The sequence below is a fragment of the Toxoplasma gondii genome, chromosome III (assembly GCF_000006565.2).
Source record: "Toxoplasma gondii ME49 chromosome III, whole genome shotgun sequence".
Taxonomy (NCBI): Eukaryota; Apicomplexa; class Conoidasida; order Eucoccidiorida; family Sarcocystidae; genus Toxoplasma; species Toxoplasma gondii.
Window position 1 is genome coordinate 1945521 of NC_031470.1, and position 18978 is coordinate 1964498.

General features: G+C 53.4%; 3 protein-coding genes across 3 annotated transcripts; 2 read left to right on the plus strand and 1 right to left on the minus strand.

Moving 5' to 3' along the window:
* Positions 1–68: 68 nt before the first annotated feature.
* Positions 69–3459, plus strand: TGME49_254820 (hypothetical protein). Its single transcript, XM_002369495.2, has one exon. The coding sequence runs from the start codon at positions 1083–1085 to the stop codon at positions 2790–2792; it is 1710 nt and encodes a 569-aa protein (XP_002369536.1). The 5' UTR covers positions 69–1082; the 3' UTR covers positions 2793–3459.
* Positions 3460–5289: 1830 nt separating this feature from the next.
* TGME49_254830 (hypothetical protein) lies at positions 5290–11158 on the minus strand (the record flags this gene model as incomplete). The annotated part of the gene is made up of 5 exons (XM_002369496.1): positions 5290–5373; positions 5709–7436; positions 7961–8069; positions 8486–8643; positions 9572–11158. 5 exons carry the CDS (start codon positions 11156–11158, stop codon positions 5290–5292), a joined length of 3666 nt encoding a protein of 1221 aa, XP_002369537.1.
* Positions 11159–11794: 636 nt separating this feature from the next.
* Positions 11795–18410, plus strand: TGME49_254835 (hypothetical protein). The gene is made up of 6 exons (XM_018781080.1): positions 11795–13348; positions 14009–14745; positions 15385–15452; positions 15968–16052; positions 16921–17482; positions 18187–18410. Exons 1-6 carry the CDS (start codon positions 12565–12567, stop codon positions 18294–18296), a joined length of 2346 nt encoding a protein of 781 aa, XP_018638111.1. The 5' UTR covers positions 11795–12564; the 3' UTR covers positions 18297–18410.
* The last annotated feature ends 568 nt before the right edge of the window (positions 18411–18978 follow it).

An 18978-nucleotide genomic window follows, 5' to 3' on the forward strand; every position in this document is an offset into this window, starting at 1 on the left:
AACGCAGAGAGACACGCGCGCGGGCGACTTCCCAGTATGAAAAGCCGGGCAACTGTCTCTTCCTCCCATTTGGGGGCTTCGATTGTGAAAGGAGATACCGTCCCTAGACATTAACCCCCGAAAGGCTTGAATGAAAAACTTTCACCACATTCTCCCCGGTCGCTCGGCCGCGGTTGGGGAGCGTCTGCAGACTTTCGCCAGCCTTCTGAGAACGCCTGGCCTTCTTTGCTCCTGTCCCCTCGTTGCGTTTTCGTGTCTCGCCCCTCGGCGCTTTGTGTCTCGCCCCTCGGCGCTTTGTGTCTCGCCCCTGCGACACTCAAAAGTCTCCTTGTGTCAGACTGACAGACGCCATCCCTACGTTTCTTCTTCGTTTCCTTTTCCGTTTTTCTCCTGGCACCTCTCTCCACGTGCCTCGAGACTCTCTGCACCCACGGAGGTGTGTGTGTCTCGCCGCGCGTCCAAAAGCGTCTGAAGAAGCCTTCCTTTTTCGCGCCTTCCACGTCACTCGATTCCGGTGGCCCAGCACCGCCGACGCGAGTTTCGCGTCCTCTTTAGAGTTCTTTTCCAGGGATTTCCTTGAAGGTAACTCACTCCATATCCAAGTCCCCACCATGGTGACGGCTCGCCAGTCCCGTCCGCTTCCTCCTCCCAGGAGCCGTCCTCCTCCGCGAAGACCCTCTCGGCTTCTCTGCTCCCTCGCGGCCATCGCTGTTCTCGCCTGCCTCATGTCTTTCTCTCCTTCTTTGCACCTCTCTCCTGTCCGCCTGTCTTCTTTTTATCCGTCTCCGTTTGCACACATGCCGTCCGTGGTTCCGGTCCATGCAGGGTGACGGAGGCAGCTGCACATCACGCAGCCGACAGGCTCCGCAGATCGCCTGGGTTTGGTGCTGCGTTTCGGCAGAGACGCGGCCTCTTTTTTCTCGAGAAAAGCTGGAAATTTCGCTCGTGAACGACCTGCCGTCTTCGCCTTGACCGCGGCGGGCGTCGGCCTGGGGCTCTGGGCGAGCGCGAAGGCGAGACGCGACGGCCTCGTCTTCTCGCAGAACCCCCACGAGTCTCTCTTCCCGCCCCCAGAAGCCTACATGAAAACGACCTTCCTCAGTCGAGTTGCGAAACTTCGTCGACAAGGAGAACCGTTCCTCTTTCCTGGGGAAGCACCTGGGGATTCAGAGAACTTCGTCGAAGACGATGGCACAGACGAGACAAGGGAGAGAGCGAACACGGGAGAAGTCGGGGAAACTGGAGAAGGCGAGGAGATCCAAACTGCACGCGCGAATTCGGGCATGGGCATCCCGTCGATTTCGGCGTTTTTCGAGGAGCTTCTGCCTCCTGAAATCTTCCCCACCTTCTCCAAATCCTGCAAAGGAGGCTATTCCCTGCGAGTAGTCCGTTCGCCTCTTATTCCTCTCGGACGAGGCGCGAGTGCCTTTCGCCAGGCTTCGCGTCTCCTCCACGACTTCGACCCCACAGTTTTCACAGAAAACGGAGACACCACGGGACAGGGCACGGCGCGAGGAGACAATCAGAGACACGCAAAGTGGAGACAAGAAAAACACAGACAAGAAAAGCAGAGAGAAGAAGACACATGGAGAGAAGGCAAATGGGGTCAGGGAGAGAAGGAACGAGCTGGAATGAAGCGAGAGAAGGGCAGCGTCCAGTTCGTGGTTTCGAACTCGAGAGACTTGGATCAAAACGAGGGAGGAGACGGCACAGTCTCCGCGAGGTGCTCTCGAGGAGACAGCGAGACCTTTCGTGTGGGGTCTCCCGCCGCGCTTCTGCTTCGCCACCTGCCTTTCCGATGGCGACTGCTGCCGCTGACGGTCGCGGCGCGGGAGATGAACTCCCCCGTCGCTCTGTCTGGAGCCCCAGAGCGCCCCCTTTGCACGCAGTTCGGAACGGAAGAGAACGAGGTCATGCCGCAGACGCCCGGGACGAAAAGGTTCCGCGCTTGCGTTCAAAGAAATGTGAAGCAGAGGGAGAGTGCGGTAAAGGAGAAGGACAACGAGAAGGAAGAGACAAAGACGGAGAGGGAAGAGAGGGAGAAGCACGGTCCGAAAGCTCTGCACAGAGGAGTCGTCAGATGCAGTTCCCTCTGGTTTGCTGTTGCCCGCAGTCCAGTCTCTTCCTCTTACAGCGGATTCCTGGTCTTCCGGCTTTTCTTCCTTCCCCCGTCTTCGCCTCCTGGATTCTCTTCGAGTTCGAGGGAAGGCGAAGTTCTTCTGGAAGTCTTGGCTGTGCACAGAGGCGAACACGGAGAGACTTTGCCATTCTCGGCGGAGCTTCCCGGCCTCCTCGCCAGCCGCCTCGGCTTCGAACTCCGCAGGCAGCTGAAGGCGAGGCTTCAGCGAGTGCGAGCGCTGGAAGAAGCGCCCGAGCGAAAAAGAGAAGAGGCGCAGAACGAGGAAGGCAGCGAGTACAGAGAAGAGAAAGAAGGAGACGCCAAACCCAGAGAAGACGAGAGCGACGATCTGATGCAAGACGCTTCGTACGAGGTGTGGCAGAGAGACGAAAGCGGAGACGCGCAGTCTTCGCCTTCCTATCTGTCTAGGAGTGACGAAGGCCGAGGAACAAAGGAGTCTGCGACTTCGCCGCCGCCTGCCATACGAAGCACGGGGCCTCGACCAAGCGTGGACAGCAGACCTGGCAGAACGAGGAAGTCCTTCCTCAACAGCTGGAGAAGACGCTTCTGGAGTTTTCAGTGGTCACGACAGGCTGCGGCGAGAAATAACTTCTCTAAGCTGTCGCGCGCCAGATCTCACTGGAGACCAAAGCCGCCTGCGCCAGGCGGCTGACGCTAGAGCGCCGCTGTTCTTTCACATGCACTTCGCTGCAGAGGACCAAGACTGAGACCAGACAAGCGGAGTTCCAACGTGGAAGTCTCTGCCCTCTGAACGGCGTTTGCCGTGAGGAGGTCGGAGAGACAGTTGCAGCGCCCTAGAGGGCGAGCCGAGAACGGAAGAGTTTCAGGAAATCCGAGACCGCGGAGCTGGGGAAAAGGACCGTCAACTCTCGAACTGACGCCCGAAGGACGCTGTCTCAGTGGGGCGTCCGGGGCACTGTTGGAGAGGTCGCAGATCAAGGCGTAACCGGGCGACGCGGATCGGTGGGGACGTCGGAGGTGACGAACAAGGAGTTCGCGAGTAGGAAGAAGACCATCGCGCTTGAACTGGAGACAGAGCAGACGGGAACTTGGAAAAAGCAAAGGACATCCCTACGTGTGCCATCTGTCAGAGCGAGTGACGGGCGCTGCGTGAATCTCTACGGAGAGGGCGGCGCCTCGAAGAGCTCTCGAGGAGCGCGTCGGTGTCTCTGTCATGCGGAGACAGTGTGTCGTTTCTATGTGTCTCTACCTGTCTCTGATCCCTCAACTCGCCGAGGGACGTTTTTCTGGAATCAACGTGCGCCTTTCTTTGGAAGACGGAGGAGAAACTCTGTGCAGAGAAACGCTTGAAAAGCCGAATTCCTGAAAGGCTGTGTCTGTTTAGACGAAAGAGATTCCAAGTCAAATGGAATGTACATTCGTTCTTCAACAGAGAGAGCCTTCAGGACACAGAGCCCCGCACCAGGCGGTCAGTCGCTTCGCACCGCACACTCGTGGCGGTTTACCCTGAATCTGCAGTCCGAGTGGAGTGTTGCTTCCACGTAAAAAGCGGCTTCAAAAAGAAAGCAACAGCACTACTCGTTCCTCACAACGAAAATCGATACTTGCGTGAGGCTGCGGAACCGCTATTTACTTTTTTGAGCTTCATAGGCGGTCTGAAGGTGTTCGGTGGTCTGTTTCCTGAAACGTCCACACTTGGTCGTAACCATGTCGTTCCACAGTTCGTTAAGCGACAAGGTTTCGATCTGCAGAAACACACCTCCTCCTCACTAAACTGAGACAAAGTCCGTTGCGTGATATGCGTGTGATAGATACGTCTTCCACTGCTTCCTTGATACAGCTTCCCCGACTCCCTAGACACAGAGTCCACTGCTCCCCAGAGACACCCCGTACACTGCGTCACAAGCACAACCTCCACTACAAAGTTGCGTTCTCGTCCTTTCCTGAATATATGTATCTACAGACACATCGTCGAGTATTACACACGCACATCTTCCACTAGGCCATAATAAAGTTTCCACCGGCTCATGGACACGACTGTGTTCTTTGCGCCGTTGATCCACTTTTCGTGACATGCGTTGGGTCCAGCGACAGAGCCAGATGTTTGCATCAAAGCTCCTTCACTTCTTCCTACCCTCCTGCGTGTAGGAGTGTTTCGCTTTTTCGAGCCCAGCGTATATATTTGGAGACGCAGCTTCTGTGCAAGAAGCGCAGCGGTAGATCCACTCTTGCGCCTTTTGTGACCAAGCCACCAATTCACCATCAACTGGTTGTTGCGACTTCGGACCAACTGTGTTCTTCGTTGGTCGTTTCGTTCGAGAAAATTCTCTTGTCGGTAGCAAAAAGTATCGGCACAGCGTCTCCCGATCGAACGACCTTCGGTTCCCAGCCTATGAGTATCGCCGTGGCTTCTGCGATCAGCTTGGTGACAACTACCAGGCGTCTCTGAATCTGTCGAGTGGTGTTCTCTCTTGTGTTGTTTTTCTGTCTCTCTCTTTTTTCTTCAACTTTTGCTTGGGTCTCTGCCTGTCTTCTTCTCTCGCTCCGCACTGCGGTAAGAATGTCACTTGTGGGGGGGCGGTAAGCCGGAACACCACGAAGAGAAACAAACGAAGGCACCTGGATTTCCATAGAGCCGCTGCCTTCCGCGTCTTTGCGTCTGTATCCCTTCACCCGACCCAAGAGACGTAAGAGGCCTCGAATCTCTTTTCGCACAAGTCACTCGGTGTCACCTGAGAAACGTCCGCTATCTCAGGAATAGGGCTAGGGAAAAAGAGACATCTTGGCACTTGAAAAATGGATCTCGAAAGTCTCTCTGCCAGCCGCGTCTACTACATGCGGTAGTCCACGCTCTTGAGGGGGAACGCCTGACATTAGTCCAGAGAAAAAAGCGATGCACCAGAACTCCCTACGCCACTGCCGACGCAAACGCGTGTACGTGAGACTCGAAGCTTTCCTTTGGACTCTTGAACAGAGTAGAATCCCTCAGACTCGAAGGCGACGGACGGTTCTTGGATTGCCCGAGAGACAGGCAACGCAGAAGCAGAGACTTGAAAAACGTCTAGCTATGACCTTATGCTCTCAGTGCCGGCGTCATTTGTTCGGAGGACAGGGTGACATCGTTGCATGGCGGCAGGCGGTTTCTTTAGCTCCCCCTAGATCTGAGATTTATGTTATCAGAACGAAAGTTACATCGCCTCCCGCGGGACGATGATGTCCACGACGATTCGCCGTCTCTCGTACGGCAGGATGCGCGCGACGGGGCGTCGGTCCTGAGAGGCCATCGAGAAACGGAAGAACGTTGGCAGAAAAAATCGACAAAAAAGACACGCGAGAAGGTGGACACTCTCTGTTTACTGCGCACTGAGGACAGGAGAAAAAGGTGACTCTTTGTTATCTGAGAAATCCGCCTTCACTCTCCGAATGCTCACTTCTCACTGTACCATCGTTGTGTCTCTTCTACCGACGCCTGGAGCCTTCCGGACCTTAATGGAATCCTCTTCACGACCTTCATCTCCGTTTCTCTCCCTCTTTGTTACTGACGTTCTCTCCTTTTTTGCGGCTTCTCACGTTCTCTCCCTTTCTGTGGCGACGTCCGTTCTCTCACCTCGATGTGGAGAAGATCGTGTTTCTCCAGTTCCCTCAGAAAGTGCTCGCGAGTTGCCTCCTCTCTGACGGCGGAACAGAGAACGGCAATGCGGCGCCATTCTACAGTCGTGCATCCTCGCTTCTCACCCTTCTCCGTCTGCCTGTTCTTCTCGCTTTTGTCTCCTTCTTTTTCCCTCCCTTTCCCTCGCTCCTCGCCTTCCACGTTGAGAGTCCAGGCCTCCCCGGTTTCGTCCTTCTCGTCTTCGAGTGGACATCGAAGAAGAGTCGCTAGAGCACTGGCTAACAGGGCATTGAGGCCTTCGTCGTAAATGAGGTCTGCGCCGACAACGAGGAGAACGCCCGACGTGAGGTCTGAACACGGAGCTTGCGCGGGAGACGAAGAGGATGGAGGTGAAGCAGAGACAAACGGAGTAGGACAGAACCTTTGCCGCCGTCGCTTGGCTTCTCGCCGACTTTCATCGCAGATCTTCTGCAGCAGCGGAGTTGCTCGTCGTTGGGCGTCAGCGAAGTCGAAAAGCTCGAGGAACACTTGTGGAGACAGAGCAGAACTTTGCTGCTTTCGCTCTTCTCCACTCTCTGTTTTTCCACGCGCCAACGTCATCTCTGCTTCGTCCATCCCCTCTTGCAAATCTTTCTTTACTCCGCCTCCATAAGTCTCCACCATCGTTTCCTCTCTCTCTCTCTTCTCTCTCTCCTTTCCTGTCGTTTCTCCGCTTCCAGAGTTCGTCGCGTGTGCGCTCGCCTCTCCTCGCTTCGGCGCTCCGCCACGAGGAGTCCTTGCAGAAAGTTCGACGGCGTTTCGGCTCAAATTCGAGGAACAATTCGCCAAAATGCTCGGCATAAAGTCGGAGGCGACGTACACACAGCAAGCAGAGAGTCGAGCATCTCCAGTGTAGCGTAACGAGGGAAGCGACGCCTGCGAAGAAGGAGCAGAAGAAGAAACAGAGAAAGAGGAAGACGAAGAGGAAGAAGAGACAGAAGAATCCGAATTCTTGGATACTGTCTCCAGCGCTTCTCCATCGTTTGCCCTTGGTGACGTCGAGTGAGACGCCTCACCCGAGACGCATCTCGGCAGCGCGGGGGCGCAGAGAACCGACGCTGTCACCCCCAAGCCACTGCCAAGTTCCAACACACTCAAAGGAGCAAATGCTCGACAACAAGCACAAGAAGAGACAGAAGAAGAGGAAGTGAGACGAGACGCGGAAGGAGAGCGAGAAGAAGAGGAAGCAATAGTGGGGAGAGAATCGAATCTTCGATTGTCTGCCGCAGTTGTTTCGCTGCGACCGTGTCGATCGTCACCACTGTCTCTTTTCCCTTCAGGGTCGTGCCTTTTGGGAGGCACCCTACTGAGCTTTCGAGGCTGCGCAGCCTCGATTTTCGCTAGCATCTGCCGACTCCAGGAAAGCCGCTTTTGACCTCCCTCGAAGTTCTTTCCATTCTGCAAGTTCCCTCCCTTCGCGTTCTCGACACAACAGCATGCGCGAAACGTCGAAAACGAACCAGATACAAGAGAGGACGAAGAGAGAGAAAAAGGGGCGACAGAAGCAGAACATCGAAGGGAAGAACAGGAAGACAGGAGAGTCGAGTTGCCATGAGGCAAAGGAGACGCAGCGAGCGAAGGACAGAGACACGAGAGACAGCGAAATTGATGGCCGTAGGTGGCGAGGTACTCGACGAGGAAGAATCCTGCAGTCCATGTGCGCATGCCGAGCTCGTTACGGCACGGCTGAGAGGAAAACGAAAAACGCGAGGAGAGAACGAGTGACCTGGTGGCGATGGGAGAATAGAGATGGTGGCGGAGTGAAAGAGAGGAGAGAAAGAGATGTAGGGAAGGAGAGACAGGAACGAGAAAGAGAGGAAGAGGCGAAGAGACAGATACAGAGAAAGAGCAAGTGAACGAGAGGGGGGAACGGGCGACAGAGAAAGAAAGAGCCAACGAAAAGAGCAAGGAAGAGACGCAAGACGAGGAAAAGGCTCGTAGGGGACAAGCAGACACGAAGGCATCTGTGCATGCAAACGGACACCGCTCATCCCAGCGAGGCCGACGCGGCTGCTACCGCAGAGAACTCCAAGAAACATGTAGAGGAAAAGAGCGAAACGAGAAAGACGCATAGAAGGTTAGGGAAAATGCGAGACAAGTGGAACAGACGATAGAAGAAGACTCTCGTGTGAGAAGGAAATAGAACCAAGCTAGGGAAGAAACGACGGCCAGAAAAGACACAGACACACCTGTCGCTTTTAACTGCTCACCAAGATGCGGAAGGTGAAGACCTGAGGGGGGCGGGCGACGTCGAGAGTCTCATAAGCCACAAACGGCTTGTCATCCATGTCATCGCTTTTGCTGTACGCACTCACATGCCTGCAGAGAAAGAACAAGGAGTCAGCCGAGACGATCGTTACCGTTCAACATCTCTGAGCCGCCTCCTGTGTCTGTTCAGTGAACGAATAACCGAAACACACCTAGAACGACACTGGAGAGAGACAGGCCTACGCCGCTGCACAGGACGTATATAGAGTAATGTTCTAAGAAGCGGTAAGGCAGATGTCCTATGCCCAGCTGTCCTCTCAAGTCGCTCTCCCTTGACGAAATAAAATGACAATCCAGAGAGACACAGGCAGGTGTCAGTGATGGGAGTTTCATCCACCTAGCATCACGGCTGCCTGGGCGCGTCTTCTGCCACTCGAGCACTGGCCGCCAGATTCCACGAGCAGAGAAAGAGAAACACTGCGAGACAGCGACAAATCGACACAGAGACAGTTCGCGCGTCTGCGTACTCGAAAATGGCTTCCGCAAATCGATCAGAAAGAGGCAACTGGCGCAGCTCGGCTGCGACGTAGAGACACTTGAGAAGCGAAACGAGGTACGCCTTCGGAGGCGGTGCGTCTCGTAGGGGAGGCGCAGAGAAGAGCAGATCGACGAAGATATCTTGCATCTGGAGAAAACGAAAAGACAGCCGCAAAAGGCGCAGAAGATAGAAACGCAGATTCAGTTTTGTGTTCCTCGGACAGTTGGGCTCCTCTCAGAGCAACGCGACAGGTCGCCAGAGTCCGGCAGGCCAGCGCAGCGAAGTTTGAAAGCGTGGAGAGTGCTGAGGGCATGGGGAAGCGACCCCTCCTGATGTCGAGGAAAAAAACAGAAGGTTCCCAAGAAATGCCCAGCCACCCCGGAGCAGTGAGGCATCAATGCCGAGCAACTGTTCTGAGCAGAACTGCGTCGCCTAGATTTCGACGCTTTGCGGCTTTTCTGCGCCCTGAGCCAGCGTCAAGAAAAGCCGGATTGTCGAGAGCAGTTGCCGAGCAACGAACGCGGGAAGGGGGATGCGTCAGCGGCGCTCTCGCCTCACGAAAAACACCAAGCTAAGAAACGCCTTCTCCGAATGTCTCGGAAGTCGACCGGTGACAGACACACACACGACAGGCGGCGAGATCCAGTTCGCGAGAGAGCCGAAAGCGGAAGGGAGACACCCCGGGTCCGCCACAGAAGCGAAGAAACGCAGAAACGCCAGAAACGGTTCCCTTCACACTCTTTTCGACGCGTGCCTGAAGATCAACTTCGGTGAGCATGACGCCTTTTCAGACTCACGCGTGGAAATGTGTACCAGGAGAGAGGAGAGACACCATCTCTCCTTCTCAGCCATGCGCAGACGCCCGCGCAGACGCCCGAGGATCACTGTCAGTGTGAGCAAGCGCATCCCGCGTCCTTGCATTTGTGAGTATCTAACCGCGGCAGGCCTCTGAGGAAATGCTTTTTCCTGGAGTGCAGCTTTTCCGGTGTAAAATAGGTGGACCTCTACTGCTCTACATCTGACCAGACCCTCGAGGCTCCTTTCAAGTGGAGACAGGGTGTCTTCCTCGGCTCACTTCGGTGCTGCTGAGGAGATCCAGGAAGGTGCAAATGGCAATAACTTTCTGCATGCGCGCAGCGCGCATCACGCCGCGGCGAAGCACCGCCAGAAGCGCTGCGTGGACCGCCCGCCTCTGCAGTGTCTCTCCCTGGCCAGCAGAACAAGACGCACAGCAGCGCGAAGAAGGCGCAGCCTTCGCGTCAGGCCGCGGAGAAGAGGAGGGCAAGCAAACGCGGGGCGCAGAGTCGATCAAACCACCCGGAGGCGATGCATGCGCATCAGACGCACACGGAGCAGAGAAAGCGGGAGGAGAAGAGACGGAGGAAGCAAGAGGAGAAGAGACGGAGGAAGCAAGAGGAGAAGAGACGGAGGAAGCGGGAGGAGAAGAGACGGAGGAAGCGGGAAGAGAAGAGACGGAGGAAGATGGGCACTGTGCAAGGGGAGACTGTGGCAGTCTGTCACCGGAAGGAGAAGCGGCCCGATGCGGCCGCCGCCATCCGCGGCGATGCTGAGAGCGGAGAAATCTGCAGACATCTTCGTCTGGCCAGGCTGTATAGACTGCTGGGCCTCGAGGCATACTGCCGGAAGGCGAAGCCTTGCAGGTGCAGATCGAAGATTCGGAAGCCCCACAGAGACACGATGAACGAGATAAAGGAGATGGAGAACAAGCAGAAGCATTGGTTACTGGGAGGGGAGCAAAGGAGATTTGATTTGTTTCAGAGTCGTGCTGGAGGTTGCAGAAGGCAAAGGTGAGGTCCCCGAGAGAAGGCAAATCTCGCTTTCGAGTTTCGTCCCTGTCGTCAATCTCATCTTCCTCGCGATGCGCCTGCGCTTCCTGTTCCTTCCTCTCTGCTTTCGCGGCTCTCTGGCTGTATCGCCGGAGCAGGTCGTCGACGCCCAGACGACGGCTGAGAGTAGCATAGACTTCGTTTTCTGTCAAGGGCCTCTGCGTTCTTCTCTGCCTCCCCATTCGCCTCCTTTTTTCTTCTGTCGCAAAGGCATCTCCACCTCGTTCCTCCTCGTCTCTTCCCTCACGCCGTTTATCTGGAGAGCAGACACTTCGTCTTCTCCAGTCTTCATCTTCTCCTTCAACTGCTTCTTCTTCATCTTCTTCTTCATCTTCTTCTTCTTCATCTTCTTCTTCTTCGTCTTCTTCATCTTCAGTACAACATTCCTCGTCTGCTGCGTCGTCTTCGGCTTCCTCTTCCTCCTGGGTAATCTCAGCGCAGTCGACCGTGCTGCATGCGCTGCGCGGCTTCGACGAAGGCGTCGGCGGCGAGGACAAAAGATCTGCAGACGAAATCTCCAACGTCACGCGATTCAGAGGGACAGACGACGAGGGAGACGAGCAGAGAGAAAGAGCGAGAGAACAAGGAGCAGCCGAAGAGGAGGAAGAAGAAGAGGGAGTCCTCGAGACAGTACAGGAGGAAGGAGAAGAAGAGAGAGAACAGGGAGAGGAAGACGAAGAGAGAGAAGACGTGAGTGAAGTCGCTGTATCTCCTTTAGGAACAGGGGAGGAAGCAGAGACGGGGAACTGTTTTTCGCCGTCGCCGACCGCGTCGAGGCCGACAGCAGCTTCTACTGAAGCAGCTTCGCCCAACATCGTGGAGAGTGCAGAGAAGGAAAAAGGGAGACCAAGGGAAGCGAGAAAGGAGACGCCGCAGGTCGGAAAAAGAAGAGGCGAGAGAGGAGAGAAGAGAGATGCCGAGTAGAAGCGAGAGCGGAGAAGAGAGACGAGACAGAAACGCGAGACACCGATGGAGAGCGAGGAAGAAAAGATTCTCCTGGGCTCGATCCCAGAGAGGGGACAACGGTGAGGCAACAAAAAAGCAGCAACTTGAGCGCGAAAAAAGAAGGTCCCTTGTGAAGGAGTCAGGTTGAAGGGGGGAAAACAGAGACAGCGACACGGAGAGACAGGCGCTGGTCTTTTTCGGGGACATTCCAGTGCATGCGCCAGGCGCAGGGAGACCAGCGGACGGAGGCGGACTCGGCGAAAAGCGAGACAGAGAGGTCGCTGCCAGATAGAACTGGAAAAGAACTCTTGAATGAATCAAAGGACTGGGTTGCGAGTTCGCTTCGAAACCACACATCGCTCCCCAGGGTAGAACAGAGCGAAAGCACGCCGCGCATGCATGCATGCACTTCGATGCGGTCGTTGCATGCGAGAAAAAGATGCTCGACAGAACGACTCTTCCTTCGCGTCTTCTGTTTCTCAAGGGGCATTTCTGCTTTCCGACATGTCCCCAGTTCACAGAGCAGGAAAGCACGCAGTTCTGTCTCTTCTTCCCCTGCTTGCAGTGTTTTTCGGAGTTTCCTCTCAAGGACTCGAGAGACGTCTTCGTCTCGCAAGAAGCTGCGTTTCTCTGCCGTCAGCTCGATGCCGTTTCTCTCGCGGCGACAAACGAGCCGACGAATTGACCTGCTTTCGAGGCGACAGAGAGTCTCCGAGTCCAGACAGAGGAGGGAGGTCTCTTTTCGCATGCGTCCTGAAGCCGCGGTCTGGAGCCTTTTTCCAGACTCGGCCCAGAGGTTTTCGTCTGAGCTCTGGATAAATTTCTCTTCGTTTCGTCCTCTCTTCCTCCAGCACACGAGTGTAGTCCAACACACCTGCGAAGGTCCCGCTCTTCTCGCTCAGAAGTCGCTTGGCTTTTTTTCCCTGTCCGTCTGCATGGTCATCCCAGATCTTCTATTCTGGCGGCTTCCTGCCGTGCTTCCTGCCGTCTCTCTCTCCTCGCGACGACTGCTTGCTCTTCCTCTTTTCGCTGTACCCTTTCCTTCGCTACCTTCCCTGTTCTCCTCGGACTCTTCTCCCTTCCCCTGCCAATCACCACCGCCTTCTTCTTCTCATCTCCCGAGTACCGCATCTTCCTTTCTCCTGCTGCGCCCCCATCTTCAGCCGTCGCCTCTTCTCCCTCTTCTTCTCCCTCTTCTTCTCTTTTTTTCTACCTTTTCGTCTCCTTCTTCGTCGTTGCCTTGTTCTCCTTGCCCTTCTGATTCTTCACCCTGAGCATGACGGTACTCGTGGAAGAGCGACCCCCCGGCCCGCAGGGAGGCTGGCTGGGTCTCGAAACGCTGCGCTTTCTCTCCCGAGTCTCACGCGTCCTTGAGGTGGAGAGACAATGTCGACAACTCGCTTCTAGCAAAAACACAAGACAGGACCCATTCCAGTCACAGACTCTCGCTCATGCATCTACTCGGCCCTCTTCGCGTTCGACGTCCTCCACGCCGTCGTCTTCTTCCTCTCCTTCTCTCTCCTCTACCTCCTCTCCTTCGTTCGCATCCTTTTCTACCTCGGTAACTCAGGCTGCTTCGGAAGACGTCAGGAAGGAGGCGCCGAAGGACCTTCGCGAGTCGCCGTTGGTGGAGAGACTTCTTTTTCTCTTTATGCGCGCCTCGCGACCTCCAATGGAAGGACACAGTTCGCGTGAGGCGTCCTTTATTTCTGAAGCTTTCGCGCATGCAGATCCTCTTTTATTTGCGTCTCTCCTTTCGCTTGTCCTCGAGGGCGGTTCTGCGCGGTTTCCGGCTCTCTTTCGAAACGCAGAACTCAAAGAGACCCGCGTGGAGACCCCCGAGAACGACGTCGGACTTCCTTCTTCCCCCGCTTCGCAGGCCTTTCCTTCTTCTCCTCCGTCTTCTTCTTCTTTCTCGTCTTCTTCTCCTTCGTCTTCGTCTTCTGTTCTTTCGTCTCTGCCCTTGTCGCAGGTTTCGCCTGGTCTCCATTCGCCTCCAGCAGATCCTTCGGCTCCCTCCGCAGTCTCGCCGGCTTCTTTGCCGTGCTTCAAACTGTACGGTGAGTCTTTTTATCGCTTCGAATTTCTTTATCCGAGTTCCCCTTGTTCTCAATATGTGATTAGTATAAGGCCTTCTCTTCGGACGCGTTTATATATGCTGCAGAGGACTCGTCGGCATTCGCCAGTGGTCGGCTTCTAGAGAGGCCGCTTTCGTAAACTGCATGCGACTCTGAGGACGCGGACATCGGCGTCCGTTTGTGGCTCAGAAATCGTCAAGTATCTTTCTGTGGCGGCTATCTTTTTCAAATTCTCCTCGTCTTGTGCTTTCGCGCTTATCCGCGACGGTTTCGGTGTCTAGTTCCTTCTTCTGGCTCCAGCTTTTCTTCTTCAATTTCCACTCCAAGAGCTTTTCTTCTCGACGTTCTGCATTGTTGGGCTGGTTGTGTCTCTTATACACTGCATCATCGTATGGCGACCTCCTGGGAGCGCCTGCAGATCCTCCATTCTTGTTCTGTCTGTCTGCATGCGATGCTTCACCTGTTTTTATCTTTTTCAGTCGTTCAGCTGTAAACTCTCTTCTCCCTTCCATTGCATGCAAACGCTCTCTCGCCGTCTCCGGTGTCGTACACGCGGCCGCTGCACAGCCTTTTCTCGACCTTCGCGCGTCGTGATTCTCCCTTTTTGCGCGATGTTCTTCTCCTCTCCTTCTTGTTTTTCAGTTCGAGGCGTGAGTCGCAGCGAAGACGCTTCGTCTCTGCTGGCTCGGTTCCGCGTCTTCGGAGAAGTCTCGGATTTCCAGTTTCGCGGCGGCTACGCCTTCGTCACGTTCGCCGCGAGAGGAGACGCAGAAGCTGCTCGCGCTGCCATCCACGGGACTCCAAGTGGCTGCAGAGAAAAAAAGAAGTTCGAAGTTCACTGGGCAAAGACTTCCAGCATCGCGGGCTCCGAGGTACTGGCAGCGAGACGAGGAAGTCCAGACTGCGAGAGCAAACGAGACGCTGCGACAGCAGGGAGCACCGGGAGAGTGGAGATTCGCGAGGGGAAAGAAGCAAGAGGAGAGAGACAAGAGAGGGCAGCGGACGAAGAGCGAGGAGGGGAAGACGCGCGCCGGAACGAAGAGGCTCTCTCGCCGACAGTCCGACCGAGGAGAGAGAGGAGAATGCAAGAGGAAGAAGTTGTGTACGCAGAAACGCGTGGACAGCGGACAGGGAAAGACCCAGCAGGAAGCGAAGAGAGAAGGAGACACGGGCAAACGGACGAAGAAAAGGAGAGAGAGGATGCGCTTGTCACACGCAAAGATCTGCAGAGTCAGAAGAGAAAGACGGAGGAAGGTGTGGAAGCGAAACTCCAGGAAACTGCAGAGGAGAGACACTTGCTGATGAGACGACTGAAGTATGTCACGAGATTCGTTCGACTTCTTCACGGCCAAGACAAACTTCTCGCCTTCTTGAGAATTGTAAGATCTCCCTCTCAAATCGTTTCTCTCTGTCTCTTCCGCCTGAAAAGCTCCTTTCCTGTGACTGCACAGGTCTCTGAAAGTCCATGCTCAACCAACAGGTTCTTCGTTTCAGGTGACAACCTCTGTCCTCCTTTCCTTCTCTCTCTCCTCGGCTTCTCTCTCGTTTTCGCTTCTCTCTCCTTTTCTTTCCCCTCTCCTTCTCTCGTCTCTCTTTCTCCCATCTCTCTCCTTTTTTGGTTTCTCTTTTCTCCTCTCTTTTTTCCTCGGCTTTTTCGTTCACTTTCACCGTTGTCTCTTGCCAGCGTTTGTCTTCCTTAACTCTCCGATTAAGTCCTTTCAGACGCTGAATGCGAGATCCGGACTGTCAGCAGGTTCTGCTTTTTTTGAGGGCGTCGTCGGCTGCATCCTTTAACTTACTTTCGACTTCGGCGTTTTCCTTCTCGTTGTGTTGTGCTCGTTTCCTCCTCCTCCTCCTCTGTCTTCACTGTTTCACTTTGCTGTCCTCGTTTTGTCATCTCGTCGTTCTTCCTTCCCCCTTGCTCCCTTCCCCCTTGTTTTGTCTTCTTTTTCTGACCACTGGCCCGCGCAGGTTCTCTTTTTTCGTCTTCCTGTGTCTTTGCATTTCGGGCGGAACAGGTCGCGCGAGGCGACGGGGCCTCTGTCGTGAAGGAAATCTCAGAATCGTTCGCCGCCGTCGCTGCCACGTAAAAACAGAAACTTCGAGTGTCTGTCGCGCCCGTTCTCTCGTAAACATCCAGGACAACATCTGCAACGCCGTAACTCTCCTTCGACATATGCGTACCTACATAACCTATATATATACATATCTATATATATATATATATACACATGCACGTATAGGCGGATGTATATACGTACATGTATATATATATATATATATATGTTCATGTATCGAAATATGAATACATGCATGTATACGTGTATATGTATGCATACGGGTATATACTTGCATACGCGTATGAACGTATGAACATACATCTGTAACTATATCTGTCTATACCTTCATATATATATATATATATATATTTTCTGCAGTGTCATGTGCACGTGGAAGAAGAACCTGGCGTCATGCAACGTTTTTCCTGTTGACGCGACAGCATTTCAGGTGTCTGCGTACACAACATGTATTCTTCGCGGCTTTTCTTCACAGAGTTCCTTGCATGCTGTCTTTGGCCAGTGCTCGTCTTTCTCTGTGTAGCTTGGAGGCATGCCGAACCTGCGTTGGAGAAGATTTTCGGAAGCTTCGTACGCGCGTCTTCATCCCTGGGGATGGCAAGGTTCCGGTGAGTTCGGCGTTTCTTCTGGCCTTCTTCAGCGTCGTTCTCTGCCCGCGGAAGTCAGGTCAATCAGAGCCTTTTGCTGTCTGTGCAGTTCTCCGGAGAACTTAAGGGACTCAGACTCCATCGATTCGTCAAGAGCGTTTCTCAGTTCTCTCGCACGCGCGTTCAATGTCCTCACAACTTCATTTTTAGAGTGAAATCCCCAAACTGTTTATCAAATGATCCACTGGTAAAGGGATGTGAACTCCAGGTGAGAAGGTCGCACTCTCTCGCGTTCTCTTCTCTGTTATCGCTGCTGCTGTGCGTCCAAGCGAAAGAAACGCGGACGCACAAGTTTTTGAACTTTAAAGGTCTTCTGAACCCTCTGGAGACAGATGGCACAAACCGTTCGTTTTCTCTCAAGGTGTGGAAGTGCATTTTCTGACGTAGCTGGTCGCGCGTTGTGTCGTATTGAAAATCACTCCAGCTGCAGAATGAAGTTGAGATCCAGGTTTGTGTATTCAAAGGCGAGTTCAGCACTGTATGATTCAGCAGGTACTCGGTAACTGGGTGTTCAGTCGGACGTAGACGATGTTTTACTTGACGCTTGTAGCGTCGATCGAGCTCTTTCGTCTAGTTGTCCTTCTCCCGTTCTGCACATGCATGTGCAAACAGGTCGTGGTTCGACATGCACCTAGTGGACGGGTCACTGCTTGCGCATGTCGTAGGATCTGCAAGTTCTTCTTCCTTACCGCCGGACTTTTTCTTCTTTTTGAGCCTAGGGCACTACCCGACGACTAGCAGGGTAGTGTTTCACATCCACTGTTCTCCCCAGCACTGTGTCGGCAGTTGTTGTCTGCAAGCAGATCCGGCCTTTTCACTTTCTTTCCAGAGAACTGCGGCGGCTCTCTGCCTTCACACACCTGCGAGCTGGAAGTGCACGTCGATCGACCCACGCATGGTCGGCGAAGGGAACGAAGCTGCATTTTACGGAGAATACGTCGCGGCTCGGATTCGCTGTTTCCGATCCCTGTCGCAAAACTTCGTTCTTCGTCTGCCCTCGACACAGTCTGCTCGAGATGCCCCCACCAGCTTCTCTCCCGGCCGCTCGCGTTCTTCTCCGCGGGACCCGTTACCTCGGAGGAGTTTCAGTGAAGAGAACAGATCAGACGGAGAGACAGGAGACCGAGAAGACACACGCGATACAGGAGACAGAAGAGGCGGTGGCGGCAGCACAGCAGCGGCGGGGACGAGAGAAGAAGAACTGGAGAACGCAGAAGGCGTTGAGAAGCAAGGTGGACAGGAACGGGAGGAAGACTACGAAGAAGTTGACTTGTGCGTCTTGCTAGCGGTTCATTCGCATGCACCCCTCCAGGAATTTTTCGAGCGCATGCAGCGAGCCTACGCGAACCGTTCGCGCTGCGGCTTCCTCTGCGTTTCTCTCCCTTGCTGCGGTGAGCCGCTGTGAAGTAGAGACCCTAAGAGAAAGACGTTCGTAGGACGAGGAAGTGACCGGACATGCGTCGAGATAAACGAGAAGGAAAGGTTCATTGTCACATAGGCACACAGGGGGTACCCCACTTCTGTAGATGAATGCTACTTCTAGAGTGTATAGTCAGGGTTTCTCTCTCTCTCCGGAAAGGAAGCGAACGAAGCGGAAAAAAACTGCATGCAATCTTCTAAAAAAATGGCATTTTCCCTGAGCGTCCCCGTCTCCATTTAGAGCCGACAGGCCCATGAAAGGGTCGATCTGTGCACGTTTCCAAAAAACGAATTCGCGGATATCCTCGATTCCTCCATGTTCCCTACACTTCACTCACAACGGGCATGCCTCATACTATTTCAGCGTGCAGATACCCCTACAAATTGATGTATATTGATATAAATGTTTTTTATTTATCGTAGGGTCCACTTGGCAGAAACATCCATTATTCGGTGGCATATATATGCACAGATATGTATATATATATATATGTACATGGGAATATGTTTGCGTATGCATTTTATTCGTATATATGTGCACCTCTGTGTGGGCAGCTTTGTATGATCTTTGCATATAAATATACCTGTAATTGTGTTGATACAGAGTGGGCATTTGCGTATACTTGACGACATCCGCGGATCTAGGTTTTTTGTGTGTGCCGAATGCATTTTCCAGGCTCGGAAGGCTTTTTGGCGGGGGCGCCGGTCGTGCGATTCGAGGACCCTGCGGTGCTCTCCCACTGCCGCGAGGTGCTCGTCTACTTTTCCCCGAGTCACGCATCTTAACTTTCAAAACGTTCTCAAACATGTTCTTTGTTTGACCTCCAGAGTTGACCAGGAACATTAAGATGAAGTTTTCAAACGCTCTTCAGATGTACACCTTCTCCCTATCTTACACGCATACCAAGATGCCCACATGCATCTATCTATGTGTACATATGTATACATATTTAGACGCAGAGAGAGAGCGATATAGACGTAGGTATTCGAGTATATACATACAGCAAAGGAGATATTCATATATATATAAACAAAATATCTTACTTGTTCGGGTTCATCTGCATGTACGAGTTTTCTTTTTTCTGAGGAGAGCACACTTTTCTACCTGTGTACCTTCCTGACTCAGTTTAAGTTGAGGAGTTCTGTGTTCACAGTTTATTGCGTTATATTCAGAGACTAACAAAGTGAATATGATATTTGTACAGCGTGCAAACAAATGTGGGTTTTCAAATGGACGCTGGATAATGCAATAGTTAATGCATTTAGCGTGGTCGTCATGAAGAGCACAAGAGATCTCTGATCCGGTGAACAAAGGCATTCAAGATTTGAACCAGTACCCCAAGTCGTAGTATCTATTCTATACATAAACATATGTATATTTAAATATAAATATACACATATGCAAGCATATATATATATATATATATATATTCTCTATGTATACATGTGTGCCTTTCAATGTACAATT